The sequence below is a fragment of the Macrobrachium nipponense genome, chromosome 12 (assembly GCF_015104395.2).
Source record: "Macrobrachium nipponense isolate FS-2020 chromosome 12, ASM1510439v2, whole genome shotgun sequence".
NCBI classification, from domain to species: Eukaryota; Metazoa; Arthropoda; class Malacostraca; order Decapoda; family Palaemonidae; genus Macrobrachium; species Macrobrachium nipponense.
The window spans coordinates 17,839,145-17,865,295 of NC_087205.1; the positions used below are offsets into that span (position 1 = coordinate 17,839,145).

A 26,151-nucleotide genomic window follows, 5' to 3' on the forward strand; every position below is an offset into this window, starting at 1 on the left:
TATAGATACTAGAAAGGATACACGACTGTAAAACTCACCTGCATCAATACTAATTCCAGCATGTGACTGCCTGCTAACCTACCCTCTGCCTGCAAGGGGAGGAAGGTTGGTGAAAGAGAAAGTGAAGGGAGGCAAGTCACTCACACACACACTTTTGCAACTGAACATCTTAAGTGAGATGCTACTTGTCCTCTTAGGACAAGTAGCATCTCACCTTGTTAAGCAGCCACCACACGACGCTAAGAAAAAGTGTCCAAGGGAAAGACCAATGCCCCTGACTTCATGAGTTCTTGCTTGGAATGTACTGGTGTTCTCACCAGACGCAGGGTACAGTGTTCCACCTGTATTCGTGGGGGATGCGTACCAGACGCCCCAAGGAATAGCTAGAATCCGTGAATAGTTGAAACCCTTATAAAACTGCCTAGTAGTTTGCTAGTTAAAACTCAAGAAAAATGCACTCAAAATGTTTATACCTATTTTTATATTAGTTTTATCACAAAAAGTGCATTTTATGCTAAAAAAAAAAAAAGGAATTTGTGGATATTACTCATAGAAAAATACTGTGAATAGGTGAATTGTCTGCAAATAATGGGTATATATGTTCGAGAACGAAATCCGCAAATACTTGAGTCAGCGAATACGGGGCTTCACTGTACACCCATTTGATTGTCTCAAAGCTAGAGAGATAGTGTTCTTGGACACCTGTTTCTTGGTTGAGTAGTTGAGACACATGCCAAAGATGTCAAGTCTTTCTAAGGAAGTTACCAGGCTAAATCCTGTCTCACTTTCTCTGAGAGAGGAACAGGAAGGGACGGGGAGTTCCATGCTAGAGACCAGAACTCCTTCATTCTCCACCAAAGGGAACGAAGGTGAAGCTGCCTGTGAGGGACCAATTTCTCTTATAATGACAGGTGACTGAGAATGGCTTGCCACTGACGAGTGGTTGCTCCTGCCGAGACAGGAACAACTGCGCTGTCTTCCTGAACTTGCAGATAAGCGAGTCTGAGGGGAAGACTCTTGCTGCTGCCATATCTATCAGCACGCCCAGGTACTTTATCCTCTGCTTAGAAATGAGACCAGACTTCTTGAGATTTATCACAACTCCCAGGTTTCATCAAAACTTGAGTATGTGATCCCTGTCCAGGAACAACTGTGATTGAGAGCTTGCCAGGACTAGTCGATTGTCGAGATACCTCAACAGACGTATTATCCCGTGCGAATGGGTCCAAGCTGCCAAGCTGACACAAGGGTGAAATACTCGCATGAACACCTGGGGAGCAGTTGAGAGCCCGAAACAGTGATGGTGTAAAGCAGTGCCTAGTGCACAAGTGTAATAAGGATTAAAGGACTATGTGATTTATGGTAATATATACCAAAGTTCCTGGTATTAAAGGGCAATACATATGCATTTTAATGTGTTTGTTGTGATACACAAGATTTTTTGGGACTAAAGACCCTAATGTAGTAAAGAGCAAAATATATACATAGTATGTGTTCTACGTAATTGATTTTGGAGTAAACAGTGATCAAACTAGGAAGGCTGCGCACTAATTGCGACATATTTTTCACAGCAGATATATTGGATTGAAAAATACAAGTTCTTTTGATATACAAAGCTCAACTATGGTGTTAAAATTGAATTTGTAGACTAAGTAGCTATAGAAAACTGATGTGTTCTTGAGTGTGTGTGTGTGGTATGAAAGTGGTATACTTTCCTTGGAAATTCCTTATTTTCCAAGAAAATCTAAATTCTGAAAGTAAATTGTATTTTTTCTAGCTATACAAACCTGAGGTCTTTTACTATAAGAATTACTTAAGGCATAGCCTGGACACGGCCGCTGAATTCTTTAACAAGGCGGTTAGGTAGTTAACTACCGGTCCGGTCGTTGGAAGTCCCTCTGACTGGATGTAAACATTCCAATTTGCTTTTGGCCCAGGTAACAGATTAAGGGGTGGCATGAGGTGGGAAGTTAGTGTAAAGGACCTCGGGTTTGTTTAGCTAGGAAAAATACAATTTACTTTCAAAAACTGTGATTTGTTCCTATGCGATATACAAACCCTTGGTCCTTTACTATAAGACGACTCACTGATTGGTGGGTAAAGGTTCAGCCTACCTGAGATTTCCTTCTAGGTCGTAAGAGCGAGGAAGGGAATCCAGCCATTGACTTTTGATTGGAGTTAAAGAACTGCAAGATCATAGTCTTCTGGGTTTACTCATAAGAGGGAGAATATGTGTCCCCCTTATGAGAAAGCTAAGAACCATTATGTCAGAGACATTAGGGCAAATACAAGTTATATGAGTTTTGTCTCAAGTCCAGGTCTCTCTTCCCTGACTTGTGAAGGAAAGGGGCAGATATTACTTCTATTCACTAATCAAGGAAAATGGATAGATTATTCCAAGGAGTGTCTTGCCTGCAGCGATTGCTCGGTCAGCATGTAACAGTCCACACTATACTCTCTATCCGAAGGGAAAGAGTAGGATGAAAGAGATGAAAGGGGAGCCAGTCACTCCAAGGTCATGCACAAGCATACTGTACAATGAGGCGAGATGCAATACTGGCTAGTTAAGGGGCTGGGTAAATTACACAACTTGTTGAGCAGCCACCACTGGTCCCAAGGAAAAGAGTCCAAGGACCTGTGGGTAATATCCCAAACCGACAGGTTCTACAGAATGTGAGGGAATGGGGCAATGCCCCTGACTTCATGAATTCTTTGAACGAAGTGTACCGTCGTTGTCAGCAGTAGAGTACATAGTACATCTTCCTGGTCGTCTTTCGAAGCCATCATCATCAATGAAGTTGCTCAGGGAGGGGGTGGTAAAGGACTCAAATCTGGCACCAGGAACCGATGGATTCTGACTCTTTGGTCTGAAGTTCAGGACAAAGTCTAGCGTAACTGGTCCCCATCCACTATTACATCACAAGAAAGACTATGTTGTTTGCCAACTCTTCGTCAATGCCAGGGCAAGCAAAAAGATGGTCCCGAGGATCAGATCCCTGTCTGAGTACTTTTGAAGGGGGTCGAATGGGGCACAGTCAAGCTCTGCAGCACGAGATTCACATCCCACTCAGGAGGTATAAGATCCCTGGGTGGCAAGACCTCTTTAAGTTCTAAGAATAATGATATCTCGAAGAAGACGAGATATCAAGACTAGGGCCAGTGCAGCTCTGTATTCTTACAACCGAGATGGGAGAGAGCTTCTCTAAGGAAGAGAGAGGATGAAATCCACGACCTGTTGTAAAGTGGCTCTGACTGGAGAGATACCCTGTCTACGACACCAATCTCAGAAGACAGCCCACTTTCCTTGGTATCCTGCAGAGGGCTGTCTGACGCATCCTGCCATCTCTGTTTGCTCAGTGAGAAACAGTCTTACTCGCAAGAGATGATGGATATCTCCCAGCATTGAAGACACAGGGAAGACAAAGGACCGTTTGGCCTGTGGCTGGCACAGTAGTTCTGCCATGGGGGAATCTCGGAGTCTCAGGGAGAAGAGCCAGAAGGTCAGGAATCAAATGGCCTGAGGCACTCAGTCCTCCAAAGATTCAGGGTGATCAGCGTGCCGATCCCTGCTCAAATCAGGAAAGAAGAGGGGAGAGGCGTAAACCTCGATGATGTGCCATGGATGTTGAAACGCGTCCTCTGTAGCTGCCTATGGGTCTGGAACTATGGAAGAGAAGGTCTTTAGCTTCCTGTTGATCCGGGTGGTGAGCAAGTCTATGACTGGACGCCCCCAAAGGCTGAAGAACCTTTCCGCCATGACTTGGTGAAAAGACCGTTCGGTCCCTACCACCTGATTCTGGCGGCTGAGCTTGTCTGCCATTATATTCCTCGTCTGGAATGCATCTGGTTGACCACTCTATCGAGTGTGCTGTTGCCCACTCGATTACCTGCACTGTCAAGATGAAGCTCAAGAGAGGTATATCTCTCGCTTGTTGACGTGTGTCACTACTGTAGTGTCGATCATCAATGCCAGTGTCCTATCACACGTTCCTGAAACTCTTGGAGAACCAGGAAGGCCGCCTTGAGTTTCAGGACTGCAGTATCATGATTTTTCCATCTTACTCTATCATCTTTCCCATTATAAAAACTAAGATGATTTAATGCCTCAACTGAGACAAATTTAGAAGATGAAACTACCAGCAAGGCGCCAACTACCTAGAAACAACGCTTTCTAAGAGACCACTAACTATGATATCCTTAACTACTGTTACTTTCCAGACTCCAGACTATTAAGCATGCATACTTGTAATGCTATTCTATATTATCCTATTAAGACAATAGGACTTACTGTGATTATATAAGACCGACAAAGGACATTACTATCTACATACTTACTACTATCTACATACTTTCTGCAGTCATCCTAGGTATCTAGCTACACATGTATCATCAGTATTCTACTATAGTATATTATTAACTATAAGTATTCTCTGATATTGTTTGTGCGTAGTATACCGCAAGGACGTTGATGTGAAGCTGTTTGTCGTGAAGTTCTCACACCTCTGCAGTCTGGAACTGCTCTCGGTGTGCGTCTCCTCCTCGGCTGATGCATCCCACTCTTCAGGGATGACAGGCGATGTATCACGATGAGCCACAGCCGAGCAGGCTGTTCCTGTCAAGACAGGAACTGCCTCACTGCTTACCTGAACATGCTGGTATTAGAGTTCAAGGGGAACTCTTGTCTATCAGCATGCACAGGTACCACGTCCTCTGCTTGAGCTCGAAATTGGACTTCTCGCAAATTATCCGGGTCTTCAGATTAAAGTAAAACTAGAGGAGTCAATTCCTGTCCTGTAAAAACTGCGAACGGGAGTTCACTAGGACCAGCCAATCATTGAGATACCTCAAAAGACGTATCCTGTGCGAATGCGCCCAAGCTGAGACCAGGTTAAACACTCGTGAACACCTGGGGAGCAGTCGAGAGTCCAAAACAGAGTGTTCTAAATTGGTAGACCATCTCTGTGAGGACAAAGTGGAGGTACTTGCGGTAGGATTTGTGGATGGGTATCTAGAAATACACATCCTTCAAGTCCACCATCAGCATGAAGTACAAGGTTTCCCATTAGATTGTATGGGTTGCGCCATTGTATACATAAGAATCATCGCATAGCGATGGAGCCAGACGGTGAACATCACAAACTGGTTTGGTTACTATAAGCTGTCCAATCTTTCCTCTATCTATACCTATGATGCTCTACTAGGCTTTGGCAAACTGGAATGAATCCGAATGTCTACGAGCAACACGGATACCGGAGTCAGAACGGAACCTGATCTGCCGGTCGTAGCGTCATCTAAGGCAGTACTGGGGAAGCGCAGACACGCTAGGTTTGCATATCACTTTTATACACATAATCATAACAGATATACACAATAAACACAGAACAACCCCACCAGGATATTTGACGGAAACAAAGCGAGGAGGAAAGCAGGGCAGAGAGGAGAGAAACAGCTCTTCAGTCTTCATTACTCAGCGGCCGAAATTCGAAAGCGAGCGACAGCTCGGCCAGGGAATGTTTAATGTTTACACCGTCTGGGTGGGTGGGGGCCCCACCAGTCAGACGGTAGTTAACCACCTTGTTTAACGGCCGTTTCCAGCTGCGCTAAAGCATATTCCTTATGCAAAGACCGACGGTTTGTATATTGCGTAGGAACAAATAATAGTTTTCCAGTATACACCTGTTTCGCAGCATAGAAATATCCCTACAGACCTGCAAAGCAAAATCGATTCGGGACAATGGTTGCAGTTTAAGAAATATGAATTTTTGAGATTTTATTTACCGTATCTCATGAGGCCACTTAGAGTAATGTAGACGTAAAGACACAGTGCAATAAATTAAGAATGGAATAGGCTCAAAATATGCATACACAGTTCACTTGAAATACAAAAAGGGTTCTGGGTATTAACCCTGATCAAATTATTTGTGGTAATAAGACAATGAAGCAATTGCATACGGAAAGGTTTGTGGGGAAAGATTTTCACTAAATTTTGTAATTCATTTATACATTTTTCAATAAACACTAAAACTAATTGCCTTCGTGTAAACATAAACAGCTATGCAATTTTGCACGGATATATACAACAGGGTCAAGACACAAAATGAGAAAACTGGTTTAATTGAAACCACAACCTTAAAACCAAATTTTGGGTAAGCTCATTACACTTAAGAGCCCATGCCCCAGCTTAGGGAGACAGATCCCACATCTTTACTACTCCCAGGTAGGGAGGATTTGTGGGAGGATTTGCCAGCTACGTTCTCGGTAGGCAAGCTGAAGCCAGATTGTGCAATCACCTTGTTTAGTGAACGCCTTCCTAGGCTGTCAGACGCATTGATCCAAGCCGAATTTGACGCTAAGACACGTCTCGCAAGGTCTCTTAACTCCCTAGTGATGACAGAGACGGCGGCTCGGGAGTACGCTCAGGAGCTGCTGTTTAAGGTCATTGCGAAGTCGTTACTTTTAAGCATGCAATGTGACTTGTACGACTTTGCGATTGCTAGGAGAAATTGCAGGAAGCATGTTCTATCTGAGGCTACGATCAGGCACGAACCCAACAAGCTTCTAGCTTCCTCAATCTGGGGTGCAGATCTCTTCCCAGCTTCAGCAGTAACCGAGGTTCAGAGCGAGGCATCACGTCTTAACCAAAGCATCAGGTTGCGTTGGGGAATCCCTTTCAAAAGGAAATCAGAGTCTTCTTCCTCCAGTTTTAGGGCTAGGAAGAGGCAAAGGAAGTTCCAACCTTTCCAAGTCCCGCAACAGCATCCTGTGCTACAAGCTGTTCCAATTCAACAGGTATCCCAGCCTTCGACTTCTAAGGCTCAGCCTCAGCAACAGCATCAATTTGTCTTCCTTTCGCCGCCGTCTAACCAACAGGTCTCCTCACAGTATTCAGTGTCGCCCGCTTTTAACCCGGTCTATGAGAGTCGGGCATTTCACCCCTTTACCAGAGTTGCTAGGGGTGGCAGGGCTAGAGGATCCTTTCGCCAGCGCGGAGGAGCCAGAGCCCAAGGGCGAACTAGAGGTGCAAGGTCAGGCAGAGGATCCCGGCCTTCATCATCTCAATGAAGTTTCTTAGGTAGGAGGCAGGCTGTACCTCTTTCGTCATCGTTGGGGGTTCAGCAGTTGGGCAAAAAGCATAGTATCCAGAGGCCTAGGCTGGAGTTGGATCAAAGGTCCTCCTCCACCCATCACCTTCTATCAGGAACCAACGCAGGAATTGATGGATTACTCCAAGGACCTTCTCCAGAAGGGAGCAATCTCCAGGACGAAGAACTTGAAATTTCAGGGTCGTCTATTCAGCGTCCCAAAGAAAGGGACCGACAAGAAGGGTGATCTTAGACTTGTCCCGTCTAAACTTGTACATTCGTTGCGACAAGTTCAAAATGCTGACCATCTCTCAGGTGCGGACCTTACTTCCCCGTGGGGCCGTCACCACCTCTATAGATCTTACAGACGCCTACTATCATGTCCCTATAGCTCGGCACTTCCGACCATTCCTCGGCTTCAAACTAGGGAAAGAAGCCTACTCCTTCAAAGTAATGCCCTTCGGGCTAAATATAGCACCAAGGGTTTTCACGAAACTGGCGGAGGCAGTGGTGCAGGAGCTAAGATCCCAGGGTATATTGGTGGTGGCGTACCTAGACGATTGGCTAATCTGGGAGATGGACAAAGGCAAATGTATGAAAGCCACGGACAAGGTCATGTCTTTCCTGGAATATTTAGGGTTCAAGATCAACAGGACCAAGTCCCGGTTGACTCCGGAGTCCAAGTTCCAGTGGCTAGGGATTCATTGGGACTTGGATTCTCACACTCTTTCCATTCCAGCAGGAAAGAGAAAGGAGATTGCCAAGGCAACAAGACAATTCTTAAAGTGCAAAGAGACTTCGAGAAGGAATCAGGAGAGGATCCTAGGCTCGCTCCAGTTTGCCTCAGTCACGGACGTTCTGTTGAAAGCCAAGCTCAAGGACATCAATCGAGTTTGGCGTTCGAAGGCAAATGCCAAGTGTCGGGACAAGTTCGCCCGGATACCTCTGAGTCTTAGAAAACGCCTGCGCCCATGGACAAAGGCCGCCAACCTAGCCAAGGAGTTACCATTGCAGTTTTCTCCCCCATCCCTAGTGGTGCATACGGACGCATCGCTGACAGGTTGGGGAGGTTATTCACAGCACGAGAAGGTTCAGGGAACTTGGTCACCTCACTTCCAAACACTTCACATCAACATTCTGGAAGCTATGGCAGTGTTTCTGACTTTAAAAAAAGCTCCGTCCTCCAAAGAAGACTCATATCAGGTTGGTCCTCGACAGTGCAGTAGTAGTACACTGTATAAACAGAGGTGGTTCAAAGTCAAGTCATGTGAACCACGTGATGATAGCAATCTTTTCTCTAGCAGCCAAGAACACCTGGCATCTGTCGGCTACTCACCTGGCAGGAGTCCACAATGTAGTGGCAGACGCCCTGTCTCGGTCAGTCCCTCTGGAATCAGAATGGTCGCTGGACCAAGAATCCTTCGAGAGGGTTTGCCAAAGAGTACCAGGTCTAGAAGTAGATCTGTTTGCCACAGAGGCAAACCACAAGCTGCCTTGTTACGTAGCCCCCAATCTGGACCCTCTGGCATACGCTACGGACGCCCTGAGCATAGATTGGAACCAGTGGACGAAGATCTATTTATTCCCTCCAGTGAACCTTCTCCTGAAGGTGCTGCACAAGTTGAGATCCTTCGAAGGTCAGGTGGCTCTCATAGCCCCTCACTGGCCCAAGAGCAACTGGTTTCCCCTTCTCCTGGAACTAGGTCTTCGCCCTCACCCTCTCCCGGACTTGAGACTATCGCAACAAGTTCAAACGAGGACTGTGTTCGATTCCTCAGGTCTTCACAAAACCCTAACTTTATGGATTTCATGAAGTTTGCAGGTAAGAGAGTAGGCGACATTGATCCACAGAACATGTTGTTCTTGGAGTCAGACAAGAGAGAGTCTACGCTTCGCCAGTATGACTCAGCAGTTAAGAAATTGTCTTCGTTCCTCAGAGAATCAAATATCAAAGTAATGACATTGAACGTGGCCATAACCTTCTTCAGGTCTTTGTTTGAACAAGGCTTGGCAGCTGCAACAATAACAACCACTAAGTCAGCTCTGAAAAAGATTTTTCTTCTCGGGTTTGGTATCAATCTAACCGAGTCTTATTTCACCTCTATCCCAAGGGCATGTGCACGTCTACGGCCCATTCACAGACCGTCGTCAGTGTCATGGTTTCTTAATGACGTTCTTAGGTTAGCCTCGGAAACAGACAACTTCAAATGTGATTACCAAACCATTTTGCGTAAAACTCTGTTCTTATTGAGTCTAGCTTCAGGTGCCAGAATATCAGAGCTGTCATCTTTATCTAGAGATGAAGCGCATATTGAGTTCCTTTCCTCGGGGGACGTGTTGCTTTCGCCAAATAAGCAATTTCTAGCTAAGAATGAAGACCCCTTGATGAGGTGGTCTCCATGGAAGATTGTCCCGCTTCCGCAGGATCCATCGTTATGTCCTGTTAAAACTCTTAAGGACTATTTATCTAGGACGTCTACCTATTCCGAAGGCCCCCTTTTCATTAGAAAAGATGGTGGTACACTATCTCTAAAATGCATTAGGCCAGCAGATTTTATATTTTTATTCAAGAAAGCCAGCCAGGGTCATTCCCCAAGGTGCATGACATTCGGGCAATAGCAACTTCTGTTAACTTCTTCAAATATATGGACTTTGATGATCTGAAGAAGTATACTGGTTGGAAGTCACCCTTGGTTTTCAAAAAGCACTACCTTAAGTCTTTAGAGGATCTTAAATATCATGCAATAGCTGCAGGAAGGCCAGTGTCTCCTACTGCTACATCATTATAGTACCGTCCTTGTGTCATATGAATCTTTTCAATTATGCCAGCCTCATTAACATTTTACCTACCTCAGCAAATGCCTTAGCTATTAGAATAAGTGTATAATCGTGTATAGTTTTACGTACATACAAATTATCTGTAATTATTTTATTATGTATGTGACTTGTTGCAAATGTTGCCACATGTTTTGGCTATATAGTATATTTTGTAAATAAATTGTATTTTTTCCAATTCTAAACTATTTTATTATTTCCTTTGATTTCATTAATATGATTTTTCCTTTCAGGATAGTATAGCTTGGTGTTTCTCTGGTACATTTCAACACGGAGCGACACGGCTGAGCCCAGAAAAGGGATTTTGACGTAGGAAAAATCTATTTCTGGGCGAGGAAGCCGTGTCGCCCAGTGAAATCCCCCCTTTTTTTCCTTTTTTCCCCCCCTTGCTGTGCACCAAGCTTCTTTGCTATCGATAAGTATGACGCTGCAGTCCCCTTCAACAGGGTAGCTGGGTGTGACCTATAGGTCGGCTCCCCGTTTTCACGGTCTTTTGATGAGGAAAAGGCTAATTGGAGGGGTTGCTGTGGTAGTGTTTAACACTCGCCCCAGTTCTATACCGACACCTTTTATTTAGGTGAGCGAGTCAGAGACTTCTGACATGTCCAATTTAGCAGTTCTCTGGTATCATAGCAATATTTTACTAGAAATAGTGCTAAAGGGGACACATTTCACTGGGCGACACGGCTTCCTCGCCCAGAAATAGATTTTTCCTACGTCAAAATCCCTTTTTTGGCCTTAAAAACAGAAAAGCAAGAAACTGCTTTATAATTATTCAACTACCAAAGAAACTGTATTTTCTGTGTACCATTTATCAAACAGCAATAAGGAATTACACATTTTATGATGGAAAGGTAATCTGAAAAATACAATTTGACCTTCCCAAACCAATAAAACTGCATATCATTGAAATTTGACAGGTTTGCTGTAATATCACAACATGGTTCTGAACCAGTCTGTGCCAAACCTTTTGATACCTAAACACTTTTCTTCTACATCAGGTTTTTTTAATCTGCATTTCGAAAAGTTAAGTATATCTTAGTTTAACCAGACCATTGAGCTGATTAACAGCTCTCCTAGGGCTGGCCCGAAGGATTATTTTTAAGTGACTAAGAACCGAATGGTCACCTAGCAACGGGACCTACAGCTTAATATTGGATCCGAACCACATTATATCGAGAAATGAATTTCTGTCACCAGAAATAAATTCCTCTGATGCTGTCCGCGTTGGCCGAGCCGAGAATCGAACTTCAGACCACCAGACTGGTAGCCGAGTGCGAAAAATCCTCATCCAACGGGAAACCTACATTTCCAATGATAACTATACTCTACATGTTGCTATTTTCCCACAATCTAATTAAATATTTGATATAACGATGGGGGATAACAAACTAGAAGTGAATTTTTCTTGACATAAACACAACATTTGTATGTAACTGGGAACGATTTATGAAGTACCTTTTTCTCCTCTCTCGCCGATGCGACCTGGTTCCCCCTTGGGGCCGCGGGGGCCAGGTAGACCTCGATTTGCTGCTGTACCTGGTATACCTCGGCGGCCCTGTCGTGTCATTAATCAAGAATATATCAAGAGCTGTAAAACACTCCATTATGGAAAAATTATTGTAATCTCATGTGTATTGTAGGGTCTATGATTTTTCAAATTCAGTATAAGTATGATTTGACAGTTGATGAAGCTTTCAGAGCATAAACAATATTGTAAAACAAAAGAATCAAAACTACTGAAATTAGTTACAGGCAAAATAAAAATCTATGTATCTAATAATATCTGGTAATAAAATCTCTTTTGCTAGTGAAAGATACTTGGGAATAAAAACAAAAAAAGTGTAACAAATGAAAGCACTCATACAACAACAAAAAATTTAGCAGTGCAAAATAATGAAAGCATTTAAAACCCAAACATAAAAGTAATAAATTATTTATGCATACATAGGCTTACTGTAACAATAAAGTTTAAAAGAAAATTTTAGAACTTTGCAGGTATAAAGAAAATTTTATGACATAGTTAACTGTACTCATGGTTAGTAGCTACAGCATTTGGGTTAAAACAAAACAACATAGTTCACATGGGCAATTAGGGAAACAAAGTTCCATTAGCAACTTGCTGATGTACCCTACTGGAAAGGAGAAAATGTGGACAATGAAATCACTGTAATGGCATCAAACTACACAATAAGTCCGGTGCCATTAATAAGTTTTTAAGGTTAATAAAAAAATTTGTATATAACACATGAAAGCATTCTTAAATTTAAAAAAGAGAAAAATTGAAACTGGAATTTGTTTCCCATCAAACTTCCCACATCTACACAAACACAGTTATACTTACAAAGAACATAGGACGAACAGGGGGGGTTAGTCACACCATATGAGGTGTAGGGGGGGGTTAGTGACGTCACACAAGGCCGAATGACCTTGGTCAATCGACTGGAAGAGGTGGAGACAGGAGGACAAACACCAACACCACAGCTGACCAATAACATTCGAACTTAACAAGGAAATAAGGAACCCAACTCCAGTTAGTAGCCACCACCACAAAAGAAAACTATCACACCAAAAACAAAAAATAGTTGAAAACCACAACCAACCAAACCCATAAAAAATGAAAAAAAAAATCAAACAATGTCCAAATTGACCTGCAACAAAACACATGGCCACAAGATAAAACAAAACAAGAAAAATGAAAAGCCAGGTGAATCTGAAATTAAATCATGATTTATTGAGTGGTATGCCACTAATATCATGCATTTTTGCAAGACACTAATTTTATCATGCACAAAATTAAGCCAGTTGCAGTATACTTGAAAATCAAAACATTGGGGTTGGTCAGTGTTACTAACAACATCAAATAGAAGAGGAATTACAAGTGCGTAAGGTAAAGGAAAAGGGGATTTCGATAAACTGTAACTGTACATAGCTACAGCAATTTGCAAGTTGAAACGAAATCAATTTTCGGAGTAGCATCAGGAGACTTGCTTTAGGAGAATACACATTATTAAAAATGGTACTGTTGGAAAGTAACATGGTCACAAAAAAAGCCTTTCATAATGGTTGGAGGTATATACAGCATATGAAACTGACTTAATCATTCTAAGTACCCTCTGATTACAAATACTTTCTTTAGTGTAAAACACATGTTAGTATCATAATATATTAGTAGCTACAGATACATTAACCCTAATCTATTTTCTATGGTTAACAACTATATCTGACAAAGTTAGTCTTCCATTATTACCAAGTTAACACATGACTTGGTAAACATCATCACTATAATAAACCTGGTTCATTTACTATTGTTAAGTTGTGCTACAGTTAATGAGCTATAGGACATCACTGACAATATTAGTTAGAATTTTTATTCAAGTTTAAAGTACATTTACACTAAGGCAAAAGGCATTTACCATGAGAACTTTTAAACATATTAGTGATATTTTGAAGATTTGACTTCAGCATTAATTCACAGAAGTGGAGCACCAGCCTTGCATATGAATGAAGTGAGATACTCAGTTCATCACAAAATGATGTCCACACAAATTAGGGACTTACTTGAGAATGAATGAAGCCAATTCAACTGACAGCTGAATACTGAATGCTCCACTTCTAAAAATACTAAATTACCTACAGTACAAAGTATGGAACAAGGAATGCTTGGAGTTTTTCAGTGGAAACCTCTTATAACTTCATGAAGGAAGTAATGTCACACGGAGGATTATAATTTTCACAATATAAAACTATAATGAAAGGCTTCTCTTTTGGCAAAAGAAACAGAAATGATTTGAGTAACATTAATGAGAGATCAAATGTGACCTTAAACCTCGAAAAGATTTCCACAACAACCACTCAATTTCCACTAAGATGGGAAGACTTCGTCGCAAACCTTGTTACATACTATTAGTTCAATGAGCATCTATGTCTGTACATACCCTTTTCCCCCTCTTTCCCCGAGGACCTCGTGGGCCCTTGATCCCATCCACCCCTGGAGGTCCCACAGGACCCTCTATCCCCTTTTCTCCTACTGGACCAGGAGGCCCTGGAGGACCTGTTAAGGAGCCATTCAAAAAATTAATTTCTATCATTATTATCTCAATTATATAAAGGGAATTTTTTTTGACTAATTTCATTCTTACAATGATTTCCATGGAGGGTTCCAGTTTTTCCTTTTCTTTATTCAGATTGGGATTGGTCATAAATTTTGTTATAATGAGCTGTTTGCCAAAGGTAATACAGTATGTGATTCAAAAGTATCCTATTACATAAAAAACTGAATGTCAAAATTACATACAAGTGGGGAAAAAGGACGATAATATACTCTTGAAATGCTACATCAGTTACCAGTGCCAATGGATTTTACACAATTCAAAAAGTAGTTTCCAATAAGATTATATCTAGATTATAAATGACAATTTTTATCGGACAGATTCATTAAAACATAGAGAGCTGAAGTTTACAGGAAAAATACCTAAGCCAAAAATATATGTATTCTTAGTTACAAACTCTATATTATAGCACCTTTTGGGTAAGGCACCACTGTGCTTTGACATTCTTGAAGTTATCACATGTTACATAGCTGGATATAATACATGCACTATTTGCTCATTCTAGACTTCTTGCCATCAAAATAATAGGTCTCCTAACCAAATACAGTTTTAAACTTTGTGCAATATTTTAGCTTCTACATCGGGTCATCACTGACAGTGAAACTGCCAAGGAGGAGACTTACACTACTATCAATAGCACGGAAAATTTCTCTTATAACTGTACTTCTGAAAAAAATTTTAACATTTAAATGTCATCTACATCAAATTCAAGTAACATTCGTGAAATATGCAGAGCCACTAATTTTAGCGTTAAAATCTGAAATCTCTAAATGTTACACGATACAATATAAGTTTTCCGTACACTGTGCACACTGTTTCTAACCTTGCATTTTCAAAACTAAAAGGATCAAAATTACAGTTTTGTAGGTTTAAAAAAATGAACTCATAGAAGCCAAAGAAAACAAACCAAAAATGAAATCAAATAAAGAAAACTTGCCTGGCTGTCCTGGCGGACCTTCAAGAATGCCTGCAGGAATTTCCTTTCCGTTGACAGTAGTGATGCCACGTTCACCTTTTTGACCCTTATCACCCTGAGGGAGGAGTATGAGCCACCTGGGTCAGTCAGGCATATTGTGTACAAAAAAAGAAAAAAAAGAAAAAAAAAGAGAAAAAAACTTGGGTACAGTGTACTTGTTGGTGCAGCTTAGTTAGGGTTTCAAATTTAAAGTACAAGAGGTCAGATTAAGGAAAATGTCTACAGTGGGATTGCAGCGAGTTGTTGCAAAGAGTAAACTTTGAGACTGAGTACTGACAGGCCTGATGACAACAATTCTCTCAAGGGGATACCTCTGGGAAAGTGAGTCCTTAATGAGATGTTGGTAAGGAACTGCTGCATGTCATGAAGAGTTTTCACTAAAGTAGAACTGTATTCCAAATGGTATGAAAAGTTTAACTGTATTTGTGTGCATGCAATACCATCCTGGTTCCAATAAGAAAACAAATGGAGTTAAAGTATATGGATAATAATACCTTCTTAAATACGGGGAAGAAAGCTACCGATAAAACGTATTTATACTGTTATCTGTGATGGAAGAACTTCAGAAGATGATAGAATACTGTAATGCATTTATGCAGTTCTGTTAAGAGTACAACAATAAAACCTACATGGTTATATATATAAGAGAAATAATAAAACGAAATGAATACATGATGGAAGATAAAAGATATGATCTTCTTGAAGATGTCACCATTACAAAATACATATATTTAAAATAAAGTAAGATATATACATTTACTCCTCTTTCTAGGAATACGTTTAGTTTGAGAATTCCTGGTACCCCTGCCGTCCACCACAAAGGCATTCACTTGATGAAATTTGCAATACAGTACCGAATTCCTTTAAAATTCCAGTGAATAATGACTAAGATTGTAAAGACATAGGACATTCAATCATTTTTTAATAAGAGTTTACATTATCTATCCTCACATCCACACTTGTCCACTGAAATAATGGACGTAGGATTTCCACGACGGCAGGTGATGATGACCTCCTATTATAGATGATGAGTTGTTAATTTTGAATTCCGCTTTACCTGCACAGAAATTACATAAAGTACCTAATAACCAAAAATTCTCCTTATCAAAAGTTCAAACACTAAATCACTTCACATACAAAATAAGAGGCTCAAATATTAAAAATCTCACAGAAACTTTTAATGAAAAAAAAAAAAAAAAAAAAAAAAACTTCATGTTGTATGATTCTAGTGTGCTGAAGGTTTCTCCTTGTAAGTTTCAGTCATATTCTAAAGCTGTGCTGATTTCTGTTTCAGGAACATACTACGTTAGTACTTTGGAGCAAAGGCTGATTCACACATGCGTTGTTTGCATGTCTAATTCTGGATATCAAAAATAACAATATTCCTGAACCTTATTTGAAGTATATTGCATTCTGGGCAACGTTCTAGAGAATCTCCCAAAATTAGCCAAAATAATTCACGAAACCTCCATCTTACTTTACAGTACCCAGCTACACACAAATATGTCCACTTTGAAAACTATCCCAATAAGATGACAATGGTGCTTTCATTCTGAGGTCTGATCAACTCCCTTATTATTACTGCAACTACTACTACTAGTATATCTGTGAGGTCACCAATATTCCTGCAATAAAACTCACTTGACCCCAAACGTTCCTAACCTCTTTGTTTTGTGTATCTATGTGATGTTGCTTAGCTGACAATTTTCTACCAAATAATAATATCTTCTAATTTACCGAGTTCTGTTTCCTTCTCTGATGTCTATATTCTGGTAACGGAATACTTGTGACTTACAAATGAGGTAAATATGCTAATAGAAATATAGAAATGGTGCTGCTGACTGCAAAGGGCCTGACTGACTCCTACACCACTTTTAATGTAACTTCGTTTTCCTGAGTTGTAACTTGTTTGTGAAGCTGAATTAATGTACTAATTAACAAACCTTCTTATCCCCAAGTTTAAAAATGAATACAAAAATCATACAGTTAACCTCTGAAGCTCAACAAAACCTTGTGAAATACTGTAGTTCATTATATTACAACAATTGCTTCTCAATTAAGGAAAGAATAACAACGTTAATCATTATCATTCTCAATGTGTGTGAACTAAAGACCTGTAACTTTGACACAAGTTCATGGTATACCAATAACTGTAATTTACAAAGAATTGTGACATCATACCTTCTCAAGGGCACTAGTTACCCCAGTCACTCAAAACAGTATATAAAAACAACGCCCATTACACATACAAGACCCCCATGTTTTCATGGGAATAAGGTTTGATGTGAATTTAGCACATACTGAAAGTTCTTCAGATCCACCACTAAGAATTTCATTTACAACAATGCTTGTGATTGTGTATACCTGCATTTCAATCGCAAACGGAGTGCACCATTATGGCTAATACACTGCTGTGAACTTTCACCAGTATTACATGCATCCTAGTATGGCAAAAGGTCATACAACTGCACACCAATCTTTAAAGGCTGAGCAATAAAGAAGGATTAAATACCAATACACTAGCATCAGTACAAGAGATTAGTTATAAATTACAAAAACAAGTTATTACCCTATTGTAAGTGACATAAATAATTAATATCCCAGCATGTATTTCATTATTAATTGAGGAAATCAATTAACAATGTAATACATTAAAAACACTACAATGGAGCAGCAGAAAAAGAAACTTAAGTCATCACTTCGTGGAGACAGTCAACCACAGGAAGAATTGGAATGAAAACGACTGTTTTTCTTTGTCCGTAACAATCTGCGAAGCAATATTTTAATGAAATTTAGTACAAATTATTATTCCAAGGTATTCCAATATAAGCTTCGACTCTTTCATCAACAGCAGAACCTTTAGAATCTTTGGGAAAAAGAAACGCTAACTAAGACCCACTTCATAGAATAGAAGTAGTTTGGAACCAGCGCAGATGTAGACATCACAGTATTATAAACTGTCATTATCAACAGACAAGGCTACAGATCACCTTACAAATTACATGTCGTAGCATTTTCAGTGTTATCCACTATGGCAAGTTAGTATCTACTACATCAATATCATGGGACAATACAACTAACTAGAGTAGTACTGTTAGTATGTGTCTCTTGCCTTATTTTAATGTCAGTCACTCACTTCCATGTTCTAATTTTAATCACCACAATCCAAATAAATCAAGAAGGATACATTCTGAACAGTCTCATATAAAATTAGTAACAACAGACAAACAAGAGTTTTACACTGATGAAATGTCATTCGCAAGTCTACCACTTTACGTAAAATGTATAGTCCGATCCACGTTCTCAGTCTAAGATTTCATGTCATCACAGTTGAATAACTTTCTTCCTTCCTATTCCACACCCTTGTCCTTCTAAAATAAAATGACAATCTTTATTCGTTCAAAGTTTCTACTTGTATCTAGTGATCAACATTTCTTTTGTACAAGTTCCAAGAAGCTATGAGACTTACCTGGCTTTGAAATGTCAGTTACAAATGCTTAGTTATACCTACTGTGATAATAAGAATACAATTAAATTCAAATTCAAATTTTAATACAATTAAATTCAAATTAAAAATTTTTCCTCTCATTTGCCATCAGTAACTATTCTCCCATAACGTAGCATTGGAAATTTTAATCTTCGACCTTCACATGGCTCTAAGAAATAAAGCTACATTATGTGGATGTGGTATACTAAGGCACTGGGGGCATCAGAGAAAAGGACTTCTGTGTCGGATGTAAATACTGTATTGTGAATGAATTTTCAATTGATCAACAGATATGTCTTTCTACATTATCTGAAGGCATATGCAAGGTTATTGTTTGCAAAGAATCTTAAAAGATATTTTAAGGGAAATTTTCGTGGTGCACAAAGTAAAAGGCTTTCATTTAACCGTGCAAAATAAATCAAATTGATCAAGAAGGGGAATTATTATATGCTATGCCTCTAACACGGTTCTCCAAAAGACAAATACCTTGGCTTTAGACATGATGTTTGGATACAAATTAGTCTAATAAAAATTCAGTTCTATTCTGGTTCAGAGCATGCAATAATACTGTACAGTGTTTCTAATTGGACTGCTTGTGTTGTAGTGACTCCTATCCTTTTTCTGTGCTTTTTCTCCTATTAATCCTGGTGCAAGATGGATTAAATCATCTCACGGAATGTTTTGAATAATAGTACAATTTACTACTTATACATGTGCTCCTTTTTGAAAAACATACTATAGTAGAGTCACATCAATCGTGCATCTGATGTCTAGGCCAATCCCTTTGGACGCTCCTGATTGGCTCACAGGGCTGGAAACTCTCAGTCTCTCTCGAGAGCTCACATAGGTAGGATGTATGTTCCACCTGTTCTTTTGAAAGACGTGTCGTCTTTGAAAAGTATCCCTCAGGAGAGGTGGAATATACATCCTGCCTATGTGAACTCTCGAGAGAGACTGAGAGTTTCCAACTCTGTGATTGGCTTATCAACAGCCAATCAGGAGCGTCGTAAGGGACTGGCCTAGACATCAGATGCACGGTTTATGTGAATCTCCTAGTCAGTATTTCATGTGAAACAACTTTTAATTTAATTACTAAATCTAATACATGATTGTATTTATTATGGAGTGAGTCATAAGCAATTTATTAATTATTTTGCAAGGTATAAAACGCCAGTAAATCAATTGCCATAAAATGTTTTTGATTAGAAACACTGAATGACTTCTACATGTATGGAAAATAGATGTAAAAACTGCTGATTCAAAATTCCATAATGCACTTAAAATAATTGAATGCTTAATCCATGAAATTATATTCTTTACTATTTAGTTAATTTCCCTTTTCTAGTTTATTTGGGTAAAACTCCGGAATTAAGATGAAAAATCTGACAATTTAAAACTTTCCCATGCAATTCTGATAATTGGTGGTACAAGTTTTCAGTGATCATACACATTAGAACTTACAGCCTCTAGTTTAGAGGGGGAAAGTTGGGATAAGAAATCTTGACTCTTTACTTAGTCATGCACTCTAACCATGATAGAAATCTGAAAATTTTCAAGACAATAATTCAGTAATGTCATAAATCTCAGTAGTCCGCAGATAATTATTGCACACTTATTCCATTTTGCAAAACAGATGCACATTACTATTCCCGTGGTCACAATTACAAATGTAGAACCTCAACTGATAATCACAGACCATCAGCTGATCCACAAAATACCTTTGTGAGAATGTAGGCCCAAAGATACTATAGCATGACAATAGCTATGTTATTTTGTGATAACAAATGACAATGATAAAACTTACTGCTATGTATATCTTACCACTTTTCCTATGAATAACTGATTTACTCATAGAACGAATATACAGTAATACAATATATACCACTAGCTGGTTACTCGTTAGTACAGCCGAACAGAGCATAAATGTACAGAAATTTAGTGAGACAACTACAGACATCTACTGTACAGTATTAGTTTCGAATGGTGCATGTAATAATCGAACTTACTGGCGGTCCTGGGGGGCCGGCCACACCTTTTGTCCCAGCAAGACCCTGGGGTGAGGGTACGGGATGTATTAGATGTGATGCTGTAATGTTTCTGATCTTACTTAAGCGGGGCAACTGTGTCTAAAGAAGTTTCCATAACTAGATGGTCAATGATCATTTTTTTAAAAGAGTAGTACAATGATCTATTCTGCTATCTTGGTTCCTAATCATACTTTGAATTAATGAAGCTAATTATGTATAATTTGCTGAAACTGTAAGCAGCTCAACATGGAATCTACACTGTGCTCAAGCAGCTTAGGGAAAAGTATGAAATATGTTATTGCGTATGATAATACGTGACATAATTTACAACTGAGAAGCTGAGAATTATATTTCCAGCTAACGGTTGAAGACCAGGTTTGCCGAACAATAATCATTTGTTAAATCGCAAACACTTTCAATATGCTTATTTCTATACAAAAAAGAGCGAGTAAATAGCAAGAGGTTATTCATTTTAAAAGTTAAATGTTCCACATATTTTTAAACTTCGAATTCCAGTTCTGCAAGGTGCCTACTAACTGAAGCTGATCCTTTCTTTATGAAACATGGCGTTTTCCAATGGCAGCTATCTGGTAAAACTCACAACAATGAGAAAATGACTTTTTTTGCAAGGGGAGAGGTGACAGACAGCAGAATTAAATGAAGAACAACTTGTGGCCTGTTTAAAATATCAGAGATTAACTTTTTCTCAGTTTCTACCTCCAGCATCTTATTAGCTCCAACTTCTATATCCATTTCTTAACAGATAGGAGCGACAGCTTATGGTTGAGATGAGGGTATTTGAAATAACCTGGCACGACGTAAGTTGTCTTTGTTTAACTGGGGGTCACTTAAGCCATTTAGTTTAAGTGATCCCCCAAGACATCTTAGATTGTGTCAGGTCTTTCCAAATATCACCACCTTAGTCTTAAACTGTCAGTCTCCCCTGTTTCGCAGGTACAGACAATACACAAATTCTGAATGCAGGTCACTATAAAACTTATGCCATTAGTGAAGAGGAATAACAAAAGAAATACAGTCACTGCGATAACTGTAAACGTAAATGAAATGTACATCAGCAATATTATACAATATGTGGCGAACGCCAAGGACTTTTGAAGAAGTGAATTTATCCTCATTTGCTGTCAGTATCAAAGTTTCAGAAAACTAACGCTTTATGATTACACACAAAAAGATCAGATCCAGTTCTCAGGCACCCTGACCAACATGGAATCGCAAGCTTAAGAATACATGAAACGAAAGTTTGTATACGCATGAAAACACAGATGCAACATCTGAATGGAGAGAAGCAATTTACAATTGACGCTTTGCTAAGGATTTTAAACTTATTGTTATATTTAGGCATATATGGTTAGTTTGCAGCAGCTCTACAAATGAAGCGAATCAAATGGAAGAATTTCATATAAATCTCGAAAATTGTCATTATGAGTTTTTGGAAAAAAAAAAAAAAAAAAAGACCACCACCATTTTTGAAATGACTGATACAGTAACAGCTGCAGATCTCTTAAAGAAAAATAAATAAATAGAAAAAGGGAGGAAATATCAGGACTATATTTCATAAGTGCCAGTTGACATTCGGGGTAACTTAGCAAATATCTATCACTCGATAAAAAATATGCTTCTGAAATTTTCCTGTTACTGATGAAAAACCGTCCACACTAGGCTACAAGGGTATACTCTGCTGACTTTACTGAATAAACTACTTTCAAATATACAGAAACTCCTTTGTTCTGTTTATTTCAAATAACAGGAAAGGTATAATTTTTCTTATGCATTGTTTGTTTGTTTGTTTGCATGGTGTTTTTACGTTGCATGGAACCGGTGGTTATTCAGCAACGGGACCAACGGCTTTACGTGACTTCCGAACCACGTCAAGGGTGAACTTCTATCGTCAGAAATACGCATCTCTAACCCCTCAGTGGAATGTCCGAGAATCGACCTCGCGGCCACGAGGTGGTACGCTAACACCATACCGACCACGCCACTGAGGCGTGGTGGGTTTTTTTTTTTTTTTTTTTTTTTTTTTTTTTTTTTTTTTTTTTTTTTTTTTTTTTTTTTTTTTTTTTTTTGCAATGTCCAAGTGGTAAAATGCTCTCCATTCAGTGTGTATCTTGTCTTTCATACGATTTTATTCATGATCATATTTCGACAAAGGGCAACAATGCTTTCAAGATATAAAAGGTAACTCCTTAGGTACCGAAAGATTTCTTTACACTACATACGAAGTAAGTCAGAGAACGCTCTGTGAATTTTTTTTTCTGTGTGAGTTGTGAATTTAACAATATGCAACATTACACTAGAAGCTAGACAAATCTCGCATTTCGCATAATACTGAAGTATCTTTCGCCAAAATATAAGTAATTTACGTTTAACGAATTACAAATTTCAAGTATCAGTAACCCCGAATGACTGGAATACTAAATTATTATTGCTCTTCTTTCATCTTTAATGCATCTGTTAAGGCAGTAGGGAATCCAAGAATGTTGGCATTGCATGACTAATTCTGATGACCCCAAATAAACTAGGTGTACATCATTCCACTTTCAGATGAAAATATTAATCGAAGACTGAACATTATCTTTAATAATGACGATGATAAACATAGGACAACTGAATGCGCTGAGCTACATTTATCTGGGCCGATAGAATATCAAATCATTTGTATCATGTCTGTATTGAAGAGCGTAAAACATTTGCTCACTGCTAATTTGAAAAGATTTCTTTAAAAATCTCTCTTCCCTGAAGTATAAGAAATAAAGTTGTTTGTATGCGAAATGCGAGATGATGTGAGGTAGGCGTTTCTAACCTAGACCACACTCAGTGGCAGAAAATGTTTATATCTTGCTAAAACACTTAACATTACACTATACACTATACAGCAATTATATTCATGTAATTGTAACGCATTGCTTCGGCAGTGATAAATGACAAAACTTAAAGAGAGATTTTCTTGTCTGACATTTTCCAGCTTCTTATTTTTTTACAGTAACCAATCACCACAAGAGAATGACAGAACATTGCTCACAGATATTCCAGCTGGTCCAATCGGTCCAGGAAGACCGTCCATTCCAGGAATTCCCATCAGCCCTCGAAACCCCTGGACCACCATCATCATCACCATCATCACCATCATTGACAATATAACGATGGCCAATACATTGATATTCAGGAAAGCAGGAGCAATATGTAAAGGCACATGACAATTAGCTTTATTTCTATGGAAGGGCAACTGCTTGGCAGAAGCACGTGATTAGATTCAGATGGCTTCCGATGAGATGTCTACTTCAAGAGTTGTGGATACTGTATTGTATGATGGAATATTTGGATTTTATAAATGCATTCAGAACATTAGGGAGACAACTATCTTCTCCAAGAGGATGAGCAAGGGAATGGCACTGTACGGATATAAGAATAAACACTAGTACATAACTCGTACCGTCTTTAAAAATATACAAGTATGAAACGCGTCTTTTTTTGTATAAACTGCATGTCGATTTCTATTAAGGATAAATAAATCTGTTGTCTGAGTTAAATTGAATAATAGACTTTAGGCCAAAGGCCGAGCACTGGGACCTATGAGGTCATTCAGCGCTGAAATGGAAATTGACAGTAAAAGGTTTGAAAGGTGTAAAAGGAGGAAAACTTCAAAGCAGTTGCACTATGAATCAAGTATTGGGAGAGGGTGGAAAGTAAGATGAAAAAAGAGAATATGAGAGGCGGTACAGTAAAAAGAACGAAAGTGGTTGCAGCTAAGGGCCGAAGGCACGCTGCAAAGAACATTAAGTAAAACCTAAGTAAAACCTACATGAGGTCCACTGACGGCACTACCCCCCTACTGTTGGCGTTAATTCGGCACTGTAGGAAAATAAGTCGATATACCTGTCAAAATCGCGTGTGTCCATTTTCAGAATAACTCTAATTAATGAAGTTTCTTTTACATGGCACCGTGAACTGACGCTGACAATATGTCCTAGAAAAACGAGAGAGACAGAGTTCTATTTTCTGAAGTTCGTGAAGTTTACGTTATTCTCTTCAGCAGTATTACAATTTTGTGCTTTAACAGAGGGGAGGTCGGCGAGGAGTCTTAATACTGCATATCTTTCATAGAAAATCTCTGCTATACTAATTCCTTAAAATTTGTCAAACAAGCTATAGGTAATATACATTTTTTAAGGAAATATTTGATAAGGTTATATATCGTATGCACATCTGACAGATTAAAAACATTACTTTCAAATGCTGCTTAATATACTGAAGAATTTAATTCTCATAAGATGAAAAAAATACCAAAATAAGCCATGAGTTTTGTTTATTTAGGAACGAAATATGCCTCTTCATGAACTTTTTTCAATTGCAGCAAGTCATCAGTTCATGGAAATTTCCTATGGAAAAGCACACACAACGAAACATTAGTATTGCCAACCCCTAAAAGCAATACAAACTCGCTGACACTCTGTAACTGTTATATGCCGCTTCTAATGAAACTTGCGAACACTATTTTAAAGGACAGTAAATGGGCGGAAGTACCAGATGAAAATGTAGACATAAAACTTGAAAAACAACTAGAAAATACTGGACAGTTATGGACTAACATGTACAAAATATTCTGTTCAATCCGTTTGTTTGTATGGCGTTTTTACGTTGCATGGAACCAGTGGTTATTCAGCAACGGGACCAACGGCTTTGCGTGTCTTCCGAACCACGTCGAGAGTGAACTTCTAATCACCAGAAATGCACATCTCTGACTCCTCATGGAATGCCCGAGAATTGAACTCGCGGCCACAGAGGTGGCAGGCCAAGACCATACCGACCACACCACTGAGGTGCTTCAATCCGTTTGGAAAAACACTGAGCGAGTTTCAGTGGAATGAGGATTACTCAGACGAGGGAAAAAGGGTAAACTGAGAAGTCATGAAAGGTCAACTAAATACTAAGGAAGGACAAGGGTTAGGTGAGGAGTCAAAGAAGTTTAAATAAGAGGTTCTTCTCCAAAAGGAAAAAGAGGTCTCATTTACAAGTCTTTCACGAAATTAAAAGATTAAGATGATCGGTCACGAAAAATGATGGCCTATCTTTGGGACTTTTTGAAGACCTAACTTAAACTAAAATGCATATACGTACTTAAGGGACGTCCATACTGTATATTCAAAGGCACAGCACTATGTAGATGAGTGCATATAATCATTCATTTACATGACGGTACACTTTCATTTATAATCTGAATAAATATTCGTGCTACGACTACGTCAGACTCTTATTTCACCTCAATGAATTATATTCCAACAGCATACAAACGTCAAATGTATCATGAGTATTAAAATAAAGCAACGACTCCGCTATTACTATTTACTAACACTGTTTGTATCTCTACTTTTACAAAGAAAGATTTGTACACGTATAATGCCAATCCATCAAGCTCCTTCCTCTATGTGACACAGGATGTAATTCATAACAGGTATTGTGTCATTCAAAGTATGAATATAGAAGCCATCTTACCAGTCAATCTGCTTCTGCCATGCGAATTTCATTATTTTCCATAGTAACACAACTGACACTGCAGGCAGTGAAGGGTTCTTACGGAAGGATGGACTATCTTTACAAAACGATTATTAGC

The 26,151-nt window shown here is 39.2% G+C and overlaps 1 protein-coding gene across 1 annotated transcript in view; it reads right to left on the minus strand.

Moving 5' to 3' along the window:
- Nucleotides 1–26,151, minus strand: part of LOC135224749 (collagen alpha chain CG42342-like) — a 165,165-nt gene that overhangs the window by 67,003 nt on the left and 72,011 nt on the right. The window contains exons 10-14 of the mRNA XM_064264075.1: nt 23,563–23,634; nt 20,499–20,543; nt 14,967–15,060; nt 13,856–13,971; nt 11,376–11,475 (exon numbers count right to left, since the gene is read on the minus strand). Coding sequence (XP_064120145.1) covers nt 11,376–11,475; nt 13,856–13,971; nt 14,967–15,060; nt 20,499–20,543; nt 23,563–23,634 — 427 coding nt within the window. The remainder of the gene's footprint in view (nt 1–11,375; nt 11,476–13,855; nt 13,972–14,966; nt 15,061–20,498; nt 20,544–23,562; nt 23,635–26,151) is intronic.